Genomic DNA, 14,200 nt, shown 5'->3' on the forward strand with positions numbered 1-14,200 from the left:
CATGGCCTCACAAAAAGTCACATCCGCCCTTTCCGTCATCGAACAAACTCCTCATCAACCCACAAAGCTCCAGCAATACAATGACCTCCTCAATGAGATCGTCGCCAGTTCCTCCGGCGACGAGCTCGCCCAAGATATAGTCTACTACCTCGACTCCATCCTGAGCGAAGACGTCAGTATTGTCGCCGCTCGACCCCTCCTCGACTCCTTCGTCGCCGTTCTACGAAACTTCGACTCCCAAGTCACAATCAAAGTGGGTCAACACGCCGTCACCCTCCTCCAGTCGCGCGCCACATCCGTCGAAGAACAAGACTCCCAGATCCGCGAGATCCTCGCCGAAGCATACGAGGCCGAGGAAGAATACACCGCCGCAGCGCGCGCGCTACAGGGAATCAACATCGACAGCTCCCAACGACTCGTCTCCGACGCAGCCAAGGCCCGCCTTTGGATCCGCATCGTACGATATTACCTAGAAGATGACGATACCACCAATGCCGAGGCCGTCTTGAACCGAATCAAGAACCTACCCAGCAAGATCGAGGACCACGACGCCAAGTTATACTTCCAGCTCTCACAGGCTCGCATTCTCGATGCCCGTCGGCGTTTCCTGGACGCTGCGCAGGAATACTTTAACGTGAGCTTGGCCTCTGGCGTGGATGAGGGTGATCGATTGACGGCGCTGTCAGCTGCTATTCGCTGTGCAGTCCTTGCTCCGGCCGGTCCTCAACGGTCGCGGTCGCTTTCCCGTCTTTACAAGGATGAACGGACGCCTTCGGTTGATGAGTTCTCGATTCTGGAGAAGATGTTCCTTGATCGATTGCTTAATGCGGACGAAGTTGCTGCTTTTGCGAAGAAGCTCGCTCCCCACCAGCTTGCTGTCACCGCGGATGGCACCACCGTCCTCGATAAGGCGGTTATTGAACACAATCTCGTCGCTGCCAGCAAGCTCTATGAGAATATCAAGATTGATGCCCTTGGAGCGATCCTTGGTCTTCAAGATTCTACCGACTTTTCGGCTGGCGAGAAGGCGGAGGCTTATGCTGCTCGTATGGTGGAACAGGGTCGACTACGTGGTCAGATTGACCAGATCGATGGTGTTATCTCCTTCGAGACTGAAATTGGTGGTGGCTCTAAGACCTCCACTAGTTCTTGTCTTCGCCAGTGGGATCTCGGTGTGCAAGAGCTCGCTGAAGATGTAGAACGTGTGGCTACTACTATATCTGACCAATTTCCGGTACGCATACCCCTCCCACTAAACCTTTCCCCGAGTCTGTGCTAACATTTTGTTAAGGATTTTTCTACAAGCCAGATGGTGCATTGAGAAGGCGAAAACTTAATGAATATCTACGAATTGATGCCCACCATACATCCATATCATTTACTCGTATTCCGCAATTGTAGACTTGAATGGGAGTCAACTCATTTGTTTTCCATATCCAACTACAGCGCTCCATAAGCGCAGTAATCCAACTTCAAAATAGTCGGTATTAAACACTGTGAATATCAACCCCCTCCTTCGCAGCAACACCCATAGCCTCCGCATCTGTCTGATAAGCCTTGAATTTCCTCGCAGGAACCTTCTTCATAAACATCTCATCCAACTCGCCATACGTCCTCCCCGCAGTCTCAGGCTGATAGAACCAAAGATAAACCAAACAAATGACACAAAGACCGCCAAAAATGAACGACACTTTCGCGCCCAGATTCGCTTCATCGGGATTAAACAGATAAGGCAGAACAAACGACCACATCGTATACAGCGCATTCTGCAGCGCCAACCCAATCGCAATCGTCTTGATACGCAGTCGGGACGTAGAAACCTCGGCTAGAATCGTATAACCCGCCGCGCCGATGGTCAGGTTATACCACCAGCAGTAAACCAAGATAAGCGCGACAGTTCCCTTGATAGCGCCGGCCGAATTCGGGCTTGAAGTATCAGAACCAACGACTGCAAGACCGCCAGTTACCATCAAAATGGCCGTGAGAATGCCCAATCCGTAGACCATCACATTCCTCCGCCCAACGCGATCAATAATGAAGTAAGACATAATATTACCAACCAGCGACAGAATCTGCTGAACAATCTGCAACTGAAAACTCATTTCTGTACTATACCCAGCCAACTGCATATAATACGTCGAATAACCAGCGGTGAAAACCACGCCCGACAACGCCTGAATGGTTATAGGCATAATCGAAACGATCGTGCGTCGTAAATTCGACCGCCGGAAACATTCGAGATATGTCACGCCTTCTGTTTCGTGTCGGATCTCGTCTAAAGTATTCTTTATCAATGCGATTTTCTTCTGTGTTTCCTCGACCGTGTGGCCAAGTCTGCGGAGAGACTTTTGCGCTTTTTCGTCGCGGCCTTTGGAGATTAGCCACCATGGTGACTCGGGCATGAAGGGGATGAAAGCGAGTGCGATGGCTGCGTAGCCGTATTGTGCTACGAATACGGCGCGGTAGGCCCAGCGGTTCGTGTAGACTCCGGTCCAGTTGGTGATTAGGGCTACTACCAGTGGACCTATAACGTAGGCCAGGGCTGTGAGGCAGGTGAGGACACCGCGAAGCGCGAGAGGTGAGATCTGTGGGACGAAGTATAAGTATAATCACGATGAGAAAAAGATCCCTTTCCCTCCGGACCACCTTGGAATTTAATTCAATTCAATTCCCCCCCAAGCAAGGAAATGAAACTCACCTCGCCAATATAAGTAATAGGCACCGAAGCAAGCGCACCAACAGCAAACCCATTCAAAAACTTGCCCCCAAAAAACATTTCATTCGTCGTAGCCCGAAACTCCAACGTAACCGCCGCAACACTAATCAGCAACGAAACGAATATCGTAATCTTCCGCCCAATTGTATCAGCAACCTGACCCGAGCACAAAGCGCCCACAACAGCAGAAGCCACAGGAGCCCCGGCAAACGCGGACTGCCATTTAGCCTCCAGTACCCAGCTGCCTTCATAATAGTGGCCGAAGTCCTTGCGGAATTCGGGGATTCCGGTCACGTTTCCTGAGGCTTGGTTCTCGAAACTGACGAGGAGAATGCACCATACGGCGTACACGCACCAGGTGAATGTCCATGGGTATTTCTTGAGGGATTGCCATTTGGTTAGAGCGTGGTCTTCTTCATTGGCTATGTGGCCTAGTTGGTGATTTTCTGTGTCTTCGATGAAGTCTGTGCTTGGTTTTTCTAGTATGTTGTCGTTCATTTTTGGTGCCATTGTATGGAGCGAGAAGGGGGAAGAGAGAGAAAGAAAGGGAATAAATGACGATCAACTGTTGCTAGTCCCTGTTGGTATGTGGAAAGGAAACGAAGAGGAAATTATGAGCAGGAGCAATAAAGGGGCAAGCACTGCACCACGAAAGTTGACTCCGGTCAGGGCGATAGAAGTCTGTTTCGGTGAACGAGGGGGGTTTTATGTAGTTTTCGGCTCGGATCAAGCCATCAGCGGGACGGTGATGCGATGCAATGGGACAGGATGGGACTGGCCAGGCTCTGTGCCGTGTCGTGCAGCATTGTCCCGGTCTGCCGTTGCCACGAGGTGTGGTGTGGTGCGGTGCGGAGTGCAGCAGGGAAAGTTTAAACCAAATGTCTAAAAATGCCGAATTTCGGCTTGAAAGGAATGACTCAAGCAATCAATCAATCTAATCAAACCCATACCATTCACCACTGCCGACTACATTCAAGCATTCAATCAGTTTTTCTAGCTGAGCATATCTTTACTAACTGCAAAGCCGGCCTTTGATTCAATTGTTAATTATTTGCTTTTGCGTGTGGAAGTTCATATTTGGTCCCACATGCGCAATGTGGGAATCCGGGGTTGAGTCTGGGGTTGATCGGGGGGGATTTCCCGATCCTAGTCTGGCCCCGGTTGGGGCGGATGATCGTATGGACAATCCCCCGAGGTTCTGCCGCGAGAAAGGCAATCTTTCCCACAAAGACGCGGGGGTTTGGGGCGGCTCTGCTCCTTATTTTGGTCTTCCTGGCCAAGAGTCACCAGTTGTGGCTGAACATGGATCTTGTGGAGATGCGCAAGTGACCCGGCATGGCAACATTAACCACCATATTCTGGTAGTGAAGTGTGTAACCCCAAGGCCTAAATATAAGGCTACCTAAAATATAGATTTGCTGTGAGGTTATTTCAGTCCCTGGATCCAACAATTCTTGTTATCAACGAGAGAAACCAATGTAGTTTCGTTGTCAATGTCTATAGTTGGTCTCGATCAAGATCTCCCTCTAGCTCCAAGCATCAGGTCGAGGGTAGAGGTCGCGCGTACGGATGCCCCTTTTATCTTTTGACATGAATCATATCTTATCCGGGATATTTGAGCCGAATTTACCTTCTTTAGTCCCGGTCATACGTGAATCTTGTGGCTGTCGTGCCGAGGGCAAGATGGATCTAACAGTGACCATGTCTGAAAACCCACCTAGAATTATCAGATGATGAACAAAGAGAACGCCATAGAAGACAAATAGCAAATGACGAATTGTATTCCCCGAATCTTAATGCCCAAACCCGTTGCCGGCTAAACTTCGGCTGTGTCTGACCATGCGGGGCGAAAAGGCATCGGTATGGAATATCCCGAGCATCCTGGACAAAGTGCCTTTCGTCCCTCCAGCTTCAAGTTATGATGCCTGAACTATTTCCTGCAAACCTTTCTTCCAGAAAGAGTAAATCTTTGAAGTCGTCACCATGTCAGCACAGCCCACCATAACAGCCATCTCTTTCGAGCAACACGCCAGCGGACGCGGCATCGGGATCGCATCACCCCGCATCTCATGGAAATTCGCCGCCGACAGCAACACAATCCAGAACTGGGAACAGAAAGCCTATGACCTAGAGATCTGTCGGGGACCAGTCACTAAAGTCTATCACATTGAAACCGACAACTCTCTCCTCGTCCCTTGGCCAAGCCAGCCCCTCCAATCTCGCGAGATAGTTCAAGTACGCATTCGCTCGTATGGTGGCTCTACCCCCGAGCCAACGGCGTGGTCGACATGGATAGCCCTTGAATGCGGTCTTCTGCATCGAGAGGACTGGAAAGCTCGTGCCATCACCTCTCCCACCAAGCAGGTAGTGGATGGTCCATTGCGGCCTCTACGCTTTAGAAAGACGTTCCACGCCGCTTCGATCGAATTGAAACGTGCCAGATTGTATATTACGAGTCTGGGCGTATTCCAGGCTTATATCAATGGCGCGCCTGTTGGTGATCATTTTCTCGCGCCTGGATGGACAAGTTATAATCACCGGCTGAAATATGAAGTTTTTGATATCGCGCCGCTACTCCGTGAGGGGGAGAATGTCATTGCAGTCGAGGTTGCAGAAGGGTGGTATGCTACTCGTCTTGGATTCCATGGTGGCCGACGCTTTATCTACGGCGATGAGATGGCCTTGATCGCGCAGATGGAGATTGAATCTGAAAGTAGCGAAGAAATAATTCTGTCAGACTCTTCGTGGAAAAGTCATACCTCGGCACTGATATCCAGCGAGATCTACGACGGGGAGGTATACGATGCCCGCGAAGAAGAAGGAGGAGGAGACTGGGACTGGACAACCACATCCTTCAAAGACGAGACTTGGACCAGCGTCCGCGAAACTGCATTCCCAAAGACAAAACTCGTAGCGCCAAATGCACCCCCCGTCCGCGTAATCCAGACCATAAACCCAGTCCAAATAATCACAACACCATCAGGACAAACAATCGTCGACTTTGGCCAAAATCTCGTCGGCCGCGTCCATATCCCCTCCCTACTCACACCACCAGATACACGCATCACACTCACACACGCGGAAGTCCTCGAAAACAACGAACTAGCCACTCGACCCCTCCGCGACGCAAAATGCACAGACACAATCATCTCCGCGGGCAAGGAACTCAAGAATTGGAAACCACGCTTCACATTCCACGGCTTCCGCTACGTGCTAATATCAAATTGGATTCCGACCCTATCCAATCTTCACGCAGAGGTCCTACACACCGACCTCCCCGCAACAGGCACATTCAAAAGTTCACACGAAATGATAAATAAGCTTCACGAAAACGCTACATGGAGTATGCGCGGTAATTTCCTCTCCATCCCGACGGATTGTCCCCAGCGCGACGAGCGTTTGGGTTGGACGGGCGATATTCAGATTTTCGCGCCTTCCGCTTCTTTCTTATACAACACAGCCGGAATGTTGGGGGATTGGTTGGAAGATCTGGCTGCTGAACAACTTTCTTCTGGTACTGGGATCCCGCCATTCGTGGTGCCGAATGTTATTCCGGAATCGCTTTGGCCAGTTTTTCCCCAGGCTGTCTGGGACGATGTCACTGTCCTTTTGCCTTGGACATTATATCAGAGTTATGGGGATAAGGAAATTCTTCGACGCCAGTATGAGAGTATGGTTGCTTGGGTCGATCGGGGTGTTAGACGTGGACCGGATCGATTGTGGGATGATGAGCTCTTTCAACTTGGCGATTGGCTTGATCCTACGGCTCCGCCTGAGCAGCCGGGTAACTCACGGACGGATGGGACGTTTGTTGCGGATGCGTATTTGGTGCACGTTACGAAGGTGTTGGGGGTTGTTAGCGAAGTGTTGGGCCAGAGCGAGAATGCGTCGCGGTATGAGAGGGAGTATCTCAGTCTCAAGGCCCGATTTCAAGAAAAGTATGTCACGGCGGAGGGGTATTTGGTTGGTGATACGCAGACAGCGCTTGCACTAGTGATATTTTTCGAATTACTTGACTCGCCTGAGCAAATTGCCCATGCGGGGGCGAGACTGGCGAGATTGGTTCGGAAGGCCAAGTTTCAAGTCTCGACCGGCTTTGCAGGGACGCCGATTATTACGCATGCGCTTTGCAAGGTTGGTTATGTGCAGTTGGCGTATCGGATGTTGTTGGAGAAAACTTGTCCTTCTTGGATGTTTCCGATTACGATGGGCGCGACGACTATTTGGGAAAGGTGGGATAGTATGCGGGCTGATGGGAGTGTTAATCCTGGTGAAATGACGAGCTTTAATCATTATGCGCTTGGGTCGATTGTTAATTGGTTGCATAAGGATGTTGCTGGTGTGAGCTTGCTTGAACCGGGTTGGAAGAGGGTTCTTGTTAAGCCTTTGCCAAGGGTACCGTTACGAGTGCCGAGGTGAGGTATGAGACTGCCTTTGGAGAATTGGAGTGTCGGTGGGCTCTTCATGGGGATCTGTTTCAGCTGAGTCTTTTTGTGCCGCCGAATTCCTCAGCCGATGTTGTTTTGCCTGGCAGTGATATTGTGAAGAGGGTGGGATCTGGGAGGTATGAGTTTGAGACCAAGTTCAATAGTGGAGCAGGGTGGCCTCCTAAGTCCTTGGTGCCTCCAATGTTTGAGTCTGAGGATACTTTTGTCTGATCGGGCTTGAGGGCTGGATATAGGATCGAGTACGGTGCCCGGGAATATTTGTCTATCGAATTTGATTGTTTGATTGGGTAATAGAAATATTCGAGTCTTTTAAAATGAATGGAAGCATGACAAGGTTGTAGTTTCAATGAAAGAAAGATCATGGTAGTGTAGAATGGTTAACCAATGCGTGGTAGCGAAATGGTTAGGTATGTTTCTCTTTTGGCTGGGGTATTCAGTAGCCCGTCAGCCATTGAGTGGCATAGTAGGATCGCCGGTAAAACCGAAGCTACCAGCAAGACGAAGCCAGTCTTTGGCAAAGCGTCCATAATTTCCTATTCCGAGGCTTCACGCTGGGCTGGGCTTCAAAATGGAGTATCCGGGGTATCCAAGCCGAATTGTTGTATTCCGTAGAAGTACAGTGGCTATTCCAAAGAACGGGGGTCATCACATCGTATCACATAGCATAAGCCGAGCTGAGTAGACTGGGCAGACTCAGCAATCTGGTCGTCCTCAACGGGTGAGCGTGGTTGTCGAGTTGTTGTCCGGGGTAATGGAGATATCAGTCTGAACACTGATACCAAGAGGCTGCGGCTGGAGATTATCGCCCAAGAACGTGCCTTTGGTGGCACTAGCACACCTCTCATATGGCGATTGTGAGCCATACATGGCCGCTTGCATCTTCATATATTCGAGGTCCGGCGAGCGGGGGCTCGACTTGGAGATCCAGTGCGCGTTGCTGCGGTCGGTGTTGATATAGTACGGAGGCTGGCTGTTCTTGGAGCGGTTCCTCAACTTGATGGCAGGGAAGAGACCGCGGATGATGGGTAGACAGGAGCAGATCAGTCCGACGGATGGCTCGATGTGTGTCCATAGAGTGGCTTGGTAGACGGTGTAAGTAGGGTCGGTGGGGCTGATCCAGAACAGCACGACGATGCGGTAGATACTAGCGAAGCAGACGAAAGCGCCGAGAGCAAAGACACCGTTCAGTGCGAGCTTGTCTTGCCAGCTACGGTGCAGACCCCAGATCATCGGGATTGGCAGGATGAGGATGACAAAGTCCATGACGACGTTGAAGGCTTGGTTGACGATGAAGAAGACGTTCGCATCGAAGCATTTGCCGGGCACACTGTGGTCCCAGTAGGCGCGGAGAGGAATACATTGGCCAGCGCATGCGAGGAAGATGCCGAGGCCCCAGGCACCGATGAGGCAGTTTAGTCCGAAGGTAAATTGCTGAAACCTGGGGGTAGTGAAGACGCGGCGGTAGAAGCAAATCAGGGAAATCTTGATTGACGGGCAGAGGATGAAGTATGTGAACTGGTTGGCCAGGAAGATCTAAGGTGTGTGAGTGACGGTGCGGCAAAATGGATTACAGTAGAAAGAATTAGTATCTCTGCATACCTTCCAATAGTTCATTAGGGTCTTGGTGTCCAACAAGTTGACGTGGGTCCCATTGCCTCCGATCGAACACCCTGGGATTATCAGCCAAGAACGCAGGTACACATATGCACACACCAAGTGGAACAACTTACACAAGATCAGTTCAATCAACATGGCTATCATCAACACCATAGACACCAGAGAAAGATAGTCATCAATGCCGAAGCCCACTCGACGACGGTAGCGAGCCACCATGCGCGCCACCACGGAAACCAGACACAGGGCTACCAAGACCGAGACGATTTCAATCATCTGCCATCCTCGTACACTGGGAGCCATGGCTGTAGTGGTATAGTGATAAAGAGTGAAAACCAAACCCCAAGAAAGCCACACAGTCAAAAGTACAATCTAAAGCAAAAACAGAAAGCACAAGCAAGGTGGGAAGTCAGAAAGAGTGAATGACCTGGGGAAAGAAGATCAGCAGGGACGAGTGGACGACCTCCACAGATATATCAAAGCCACGCGAGAACTGATGCACGACAGAAAAGAGGGGAGACAAAAGGAGGGCCCGGAGCCAAGAAACCAGGTTTCTCAAGATGCCAGAAACCTTGGTTCGCGCAGACAATAGTCGAACAGGTCTACTTTTCAGTTGATTGCGCAGTCCACCTGCACTATGGAGTATTCATCCATCGAGGTCGATCATTTGTCCATATCGAGTGACGGACGCGCATGCGCCCAATTGTTGGGCTTCGAGATGTGCAATGTGCGTTGGGTCCATCGGGTTCATCGGGTCCCCTGGCCACTCTTTTCTTTGGATCTGCCTCTTTCGATGGAGTATGGATATTTTGATGGGGCCTAGCTCGCGTGCCAAAGCAAGAAAGTGGAGGCCACTATAGTCCCCATTTGCTGGGTGGCGCTGAATGGCGGGTAGCTTAATCGACGCCGACAGCGGCTTATTCGCCGGTTCGCCAGGTGCTAGCGTTGCCTATCAGTACTGGGAAAGGAAGCTGATTTGGAATGACACATATTTCTGGTTTCCACAGCGGATCGATTGGTTGGAAGGTCCTTGTGAGAGGAAGTCATGGTGGGATGTGATTGACACATTGGGAAGGCCGAGCCTGGCGATCTCATCTGATATGTGGGATTGTGTGACTTGGGAACAGCGGTCTATTGGCTTATTATTTGATGACTTGCTGACTTGACTTGACCTTCAAAGTTTTCCTTTGCCTTTGATTACCATGGACTATGGAAAACTATTTGCAAGACTATTTTTGATTTGAAAATGCGACCCTGACTCAGTGCCATCAATTTACTCCGTATCATTACCACACTCCCCGAGACAATGCTCTCGCAGATCATCAATAGTCCCTCTCAGCCCGTGTGAACGGCAACTATCGAATGCCAAGCGTGCGTCATTTCGACATTGAAGCGACCGGGCCACCCATGCTTGGAATCTTCTGCAATCTCAACTGCCGGGGCCTGAGCACATAAAGGGTTGCATTTCATCTAAATTTGGATTTAATACCAGGAGCTACTCCCCAAGTAGAGTACTCGTGTTTATGTACATATGTTCATCAGGGTCGCAGTGGACCGCCTCAGATAAATCAATTTGGCGATGTGTCTCCATTGCAAATCTCTTCGGGGTGGGGCACACTATTGGCATGCGAATTCTTCAGGGCTCCGCAAGCTCAGATCAACCACTGCTCCTTCAACAAACCCATTTGCATCCGGTTTGGGGTGTACATCCTCCGAGGGGGGATTTGGGTGGTGGCGTGTTTATATTTCTTGAACCCCTTTTCCCCAGATATGTACTCATATATGTAGTGGCGGTGCTTATATACTCCGTACTCCGTACTACACGGAGAATATCCAGTGGATCGAGCGGAGTGGCTTGGTGGCTTGGTGGCTTGGGTCTAACCGAGGTATTGTCCATGGTTGGCATTCCAGTAAGAGTAATTGCAGCCTACTATAGGCATGCTCAGGTACTCAGTGATAGAGCATACTGTGGGATAGTCTTTGTAGCTCCCCGTATTCCGTATTTCGTCTCCATATTCCATATTCCATACTATTCCGGAGAAGTAGGCCCTAGTAGTTCAAGTTACTACAAGGGTATACTACTGGTAGGGTAGTATATACCCTGGCTAGGGCCGGGAAGATAGAAGCCTAGCAGTGGAGATCAGATCAACCATTTTCCCCTCCGACATGCGGATACATGCTCCGTAGCCCTCCATCCTACCCTACTAGTACATAGTACTCCGTACAGCAGGAAGAATTTGGAGTCAGTGGGGCAATCAATCCAAATCTCCAACTTGAAGCTCCCAGCTCGCTGCATCTAATAGTACTCGTACGATACCTCTCAAGTTCCCCTCTCTCCCCTCTTCTCCCCCCCCCCCCCCTCACCATCGAATAGATACCTCCTAGGTATACCCTATAACCATCCACCATGACCACCATGACCAACATCCCCCTCCTCATCAACGGCCAAGAAGAACACACCCCAACCACCTTCTCCGTAATCAGCCCCTACACCAACAAACAATGCTGGACCTCCTCCTCCGCCACCCCGCAAGACGCCATTCGCGCCGTCAAAGCAGCCGACGCGGTCTTCCCCGCCTGGTCCCAGACCAAACCCACCGTCAGACGTGATGTCCTCCTCAGGGCGGCCGATCTCCTGGAGCAGCGCCTCGAGCAAAATGCCGAGTACATGCGTACCGAGATGGGCGCTGACGTCGGTGCTTCGCAAGGTTTCGTCGTCCCGCTGGCTATTCGCATGTTGCGCGATGTTGCGGGGCGCATTACCTCTATCTGTGGAAGTGTTCCTGTCGTTGAGACGGAGGGGCAGAGGGCGATGGTATTTAAGGAGGCTATGGGTGTGATTTTGGGGATTGTTCCTTGGTGAGTTAAGTTGCAGCTATCTATAACATCTCACCTCAACCCACACCACACCACACCATATCACATCCTCCTACTTCAACTTCAACTAACCAACAACTAAAAGGAACGCCCCCTACGTCTTCGGCATCCGCAGTGCCGCCTGCGCCCTCGCAGCAGGAAACACAACAATCCTGAAATCCTCCGAACTAACCCCACGCTGCTACTGGGCCATTGGCCGCGCCTTCGAAGACGCCGGTCTCCCAGCCGGATGTCTAAATATTCTACACTGCCAACCATCCGATGCCGCCGACGTCGTCAACGCCATGATCGAGCACCCCGCCGTCCGCAAGATAAACTTCACCGGCAGCACGGCCGTCGGTCGCAAGATCGCCAGGTCCTGCGGACAGAATCTCAAGCCTTGTCTTATGGAGTTGGGTGGGAAGAATAGTTCAATTGTGTGTCAGGATGCGGATTTGGAGACTGCTGTTCAGGGTGTTTTGGCTGGTGCTTTTTTGAATGTTCGTCCCCCGACCCTGACCCCGAAGGAGAGTTCTCGAATGGATAGGAGAATAACCACTAACTACGTCCTCCTTTACATCGTTTAGTCCGGCCAAATCTGCATGGCAACCGACCGAATCCTAGTCCACACCTCAATCGCAAACACATTCATAGCCGCCCTCCAAAAAGCCCTCAACAGCACCACAGACCTAAACCCAACAACCCTCCCACCAACTCTCGTCAACACAGCCTCAAAAACACGCGTGCAGACCCTCGTCTCCGACGCAATCGCAGCAGGCGCACACTTCATCTCCGGATCCAGTCCCGCAGACGTAGACGCGACCTTACCCGCTGGGTGCGGGGTGCGCATGGCGCCAGTCATTCTGGGCGGAGTGAAGGAGGAAATGCCCGTGTGGCAGGAGGAGGCATTTGCGTCTGTTGCGGCGTTTATGACGTTTGAGAGTGAGGAGGAGGCGGTTCGATTGGCGAATGGGAGTGGGTATGGGCTTTCGGCGTCGGTTTTTACGGAGGATCTTAGGAGGGGGCTTTCTTTGGCGAGGAGGATTCAATCTGGGTGAGTTTTGCTTTTGCTTTATTTCCTCTTTTCGCTGCTCAGAGGAGAGGGCGGGCTGGGCTCGGCTCAGCTGAGCCCATTGCCTGCTTTTCTCTTGTTACTTGCCCCTTTGAGGAATTTTGGCAGTGCTTTTGCTGACGGGGGTTCTTTGTGCAGGGCGGTCCACATTAATAGTATGAGTATTCATGATGAGCCGGTGCTGCCGCATGGTGGAGTGAAGAATAGTGGTTGGGGACGGTTTAATGCGGAGGAGGGATTGAATGAGTTTTTGACGACGAAGAGTGTGACTTGGATGGATTAGTGGTAGTTAGTATAGTACAGTAGAGTATAGTATAGCATAGTATACTCTGTAATTCCACCTCGCACAATACTTATTTCTCCGTGAGCATGGCATTGGCAGGCAATATAACGCACTTATACTCCGTCCTCTACTCGGTCCTCGGAGATATCTCCTGCGCTGCATCATCGGCTCTCGGGCGAGACGACCCTATATTCTTCGGAATGCATTACCCCGAAATTTCAGCATGCGGGCCGACCGCAACAATTGAGACCGAGATGCAGCTGTTCAGATGAGTGAAACCGGGGCGGGATGGGCCTTTTAGTATTTCTCGCCAGAAGGAGACCCGATTGATCGGGGAATGAGGGGAAGGAATGGAATGATGGGAATGGAAGAGAGAATTCCGTCGGCAATTGACTTGTCCCAAAGGGGATGCATAGTGGATGACATCATCACCCGACCCCGGATTATCTCAGCAACTTCCACCAATCACAGCAGACCCAAAGTTCAGCGGCAATGAGAGTGATGGAGAATAGGATAGGATTTCTTATAAAATGGAGAATAGAATTGTATAGAATAGTATATAGAATAATCTCTAAGAGTGTATATTAAACAAATGGTATTATAACCTATAGTATAGTATCGCGGTACACTAATGCACAGCACTGAGTACTCCTACACCCAATGCATGCATGCAGCTCGGCCTCCACTGACTTCCGAGGTTCACGGAATTCATCCCGACCGAGTTACCGGTTGCCCCTCTGCTTTGAAGATGTTGATTCCGAAATGCTTTGAATTTGGATTCTAGAGATGAGTATGGTCTCTGTATATCCACTATGCCCAGGTGCTATCCACTGTATCCTATCCCATCCCATCCTTATGCCTCCTCTCCGTATACCTCTCCCTCAACCCATGCTTATGCATGTGCATGTGAATGTCTCTCAGTAGTCCTACCGTCTGCAACATCTGATCCAGTAGTACCCCGTAATCATACTAGCTACCCCTAACTTACTTCCCATGTGATAGTCCAGTATACCCCGGAATGGATCCCCTTGCAAGCACAAACCAGCAGTCTCGCATTCCTCATTACTCACACTCCCCCGGAAGTATCCACTGACTTGATCCACAGCTGGGCCCATCCCATCGTCCCCCACGTTTGTGCCTCGGCCGATAGCTCCTCTCTTCGTCGGCTTCTGAGTTGAACTTTCTTCTTTCCCTTTAAGAGTTCCCTTTCC

The 14,200-nt window shown here is 50.8% G+C and overlaps 5 protein-coding genes across 5 annotated transcripts; 3 read left to right on the forward strand and 2 right to left on the reverse strand.

The window, feature by feature from the left end:
• Nucleotide 1: 1 nt before the first annotated feature.
• On the forward strand, nucleotides 2-1,279 carry N7481_000392 (PCI domain-containing protein; the record flags this gene model as incomplete). Its single annotated transcript, XM_057259611.1, has 1 exon — nucleotides 2-1,279. One exon carries the CDS (start codon nucleotides 2-4, stop codon nucleotides 1,277-1,279), a length of 1,278 nt encoding a protein of 425 aa, XP_057127443.1.
• Nucleotides 1,280-1,487: 208 nt separating this feature from the next.
• Nucleotides 1,488-3,214, reverse strand: N7481_000393 (uncharacterized protein; the record flags this gene model as incomplete). The annotated part of the gene is made up of 2 exons (XM_057259612.1): nucleotides 1,488-2,585; nucleotides 2,699-3,214. The coding sequence occupies 2 exons, from the start codon at nucleotides 3,212-3,214 to the stop codon at nucleotides 1,488-1,490; spliced, it is 1,614 nt and encodes a 537-aa protein (XP_057127444.1).
• Nucleotides 3,215-4,699: 1,485 nt separating this feature from the next.
• Nucleotides 4,700-7,374, forward strand: N7481_000394 (uncharacterized protein; the record flags this gene model as incomplete). The annotated part of the gene is made up of 2 exons (XM_057259613.1): nucleotides 4,700-7,057; nucleotides 7,111-7,374. The coding sequence occupies 2 exons, from the start codon at nucleotides 4,700-4,702 to the stop codon at nucleotides 7,372-7,374; spliced, it is 2,622 nt and encodes an 873-aa protein (XP_057127445.1).
• A 501-nt stretch (nucleotides 7,375-7,875) lies between these two features.
• Nucleotides 7,876-9,081, reverse strand: N7481_000395 (uncharacterized protein; the record flags this gene model as incomplete). The annotated part of the gene is made up of 3 exons (XM_057259614.1): nucleotides 7,876-8,697; nucleotides 8,764-8,834; nucleotides 8,895-9,081. 3 exons carry the CDS (start codon nucleotides 9,079-9,081, stop codon nucleotides 7,876-7,878), a joined length of 1,080 nt encoding a protein of 359 aa, XP_057127446.1.
• A 2,104-nt stretch (nucleotides 9,082-11,185) lies between these two features.
• N7481_000396 (aldehyde dehydrogenase) lies at nucleotides 11,186-12,989 on the forward strand (the record flags this gene model as incomplete). The annotated part of the gene is made up of 4 exons (XM_057259615.1): nucleotides 11,186-11,637; nucleotides 11,741-12,134; nucleotides 12,222-12,688; nucleotides 12,845-12,989. 4 exons carry the CDS (start codon nucleotides 11,186-11,188, stop codon nucleotides 12,987-12,989), a joined length of 1,458 nt encoding a protein of 485 aa, XP_057127447.1.
• Nucleotides 12,990-14,200: the final 1,211 nt, after the last annotated feature.

This window comes from Penicillium waksmanii (genome assembly GCF_028829765.1).
Source record: "Penicillium waksmanii strain IBT 27052 chromosome Unknown utg000001l:1.0-4852451.0:1.0-4856178.0, whole genome shotgun sequence".
Lineage (NCBI taxonomy): Eukaryota > Fungi > Ascomycota > Eurotiomycetes > Eurotiales > Aspergillaceae > Penicillium > Penicillium waksmanii.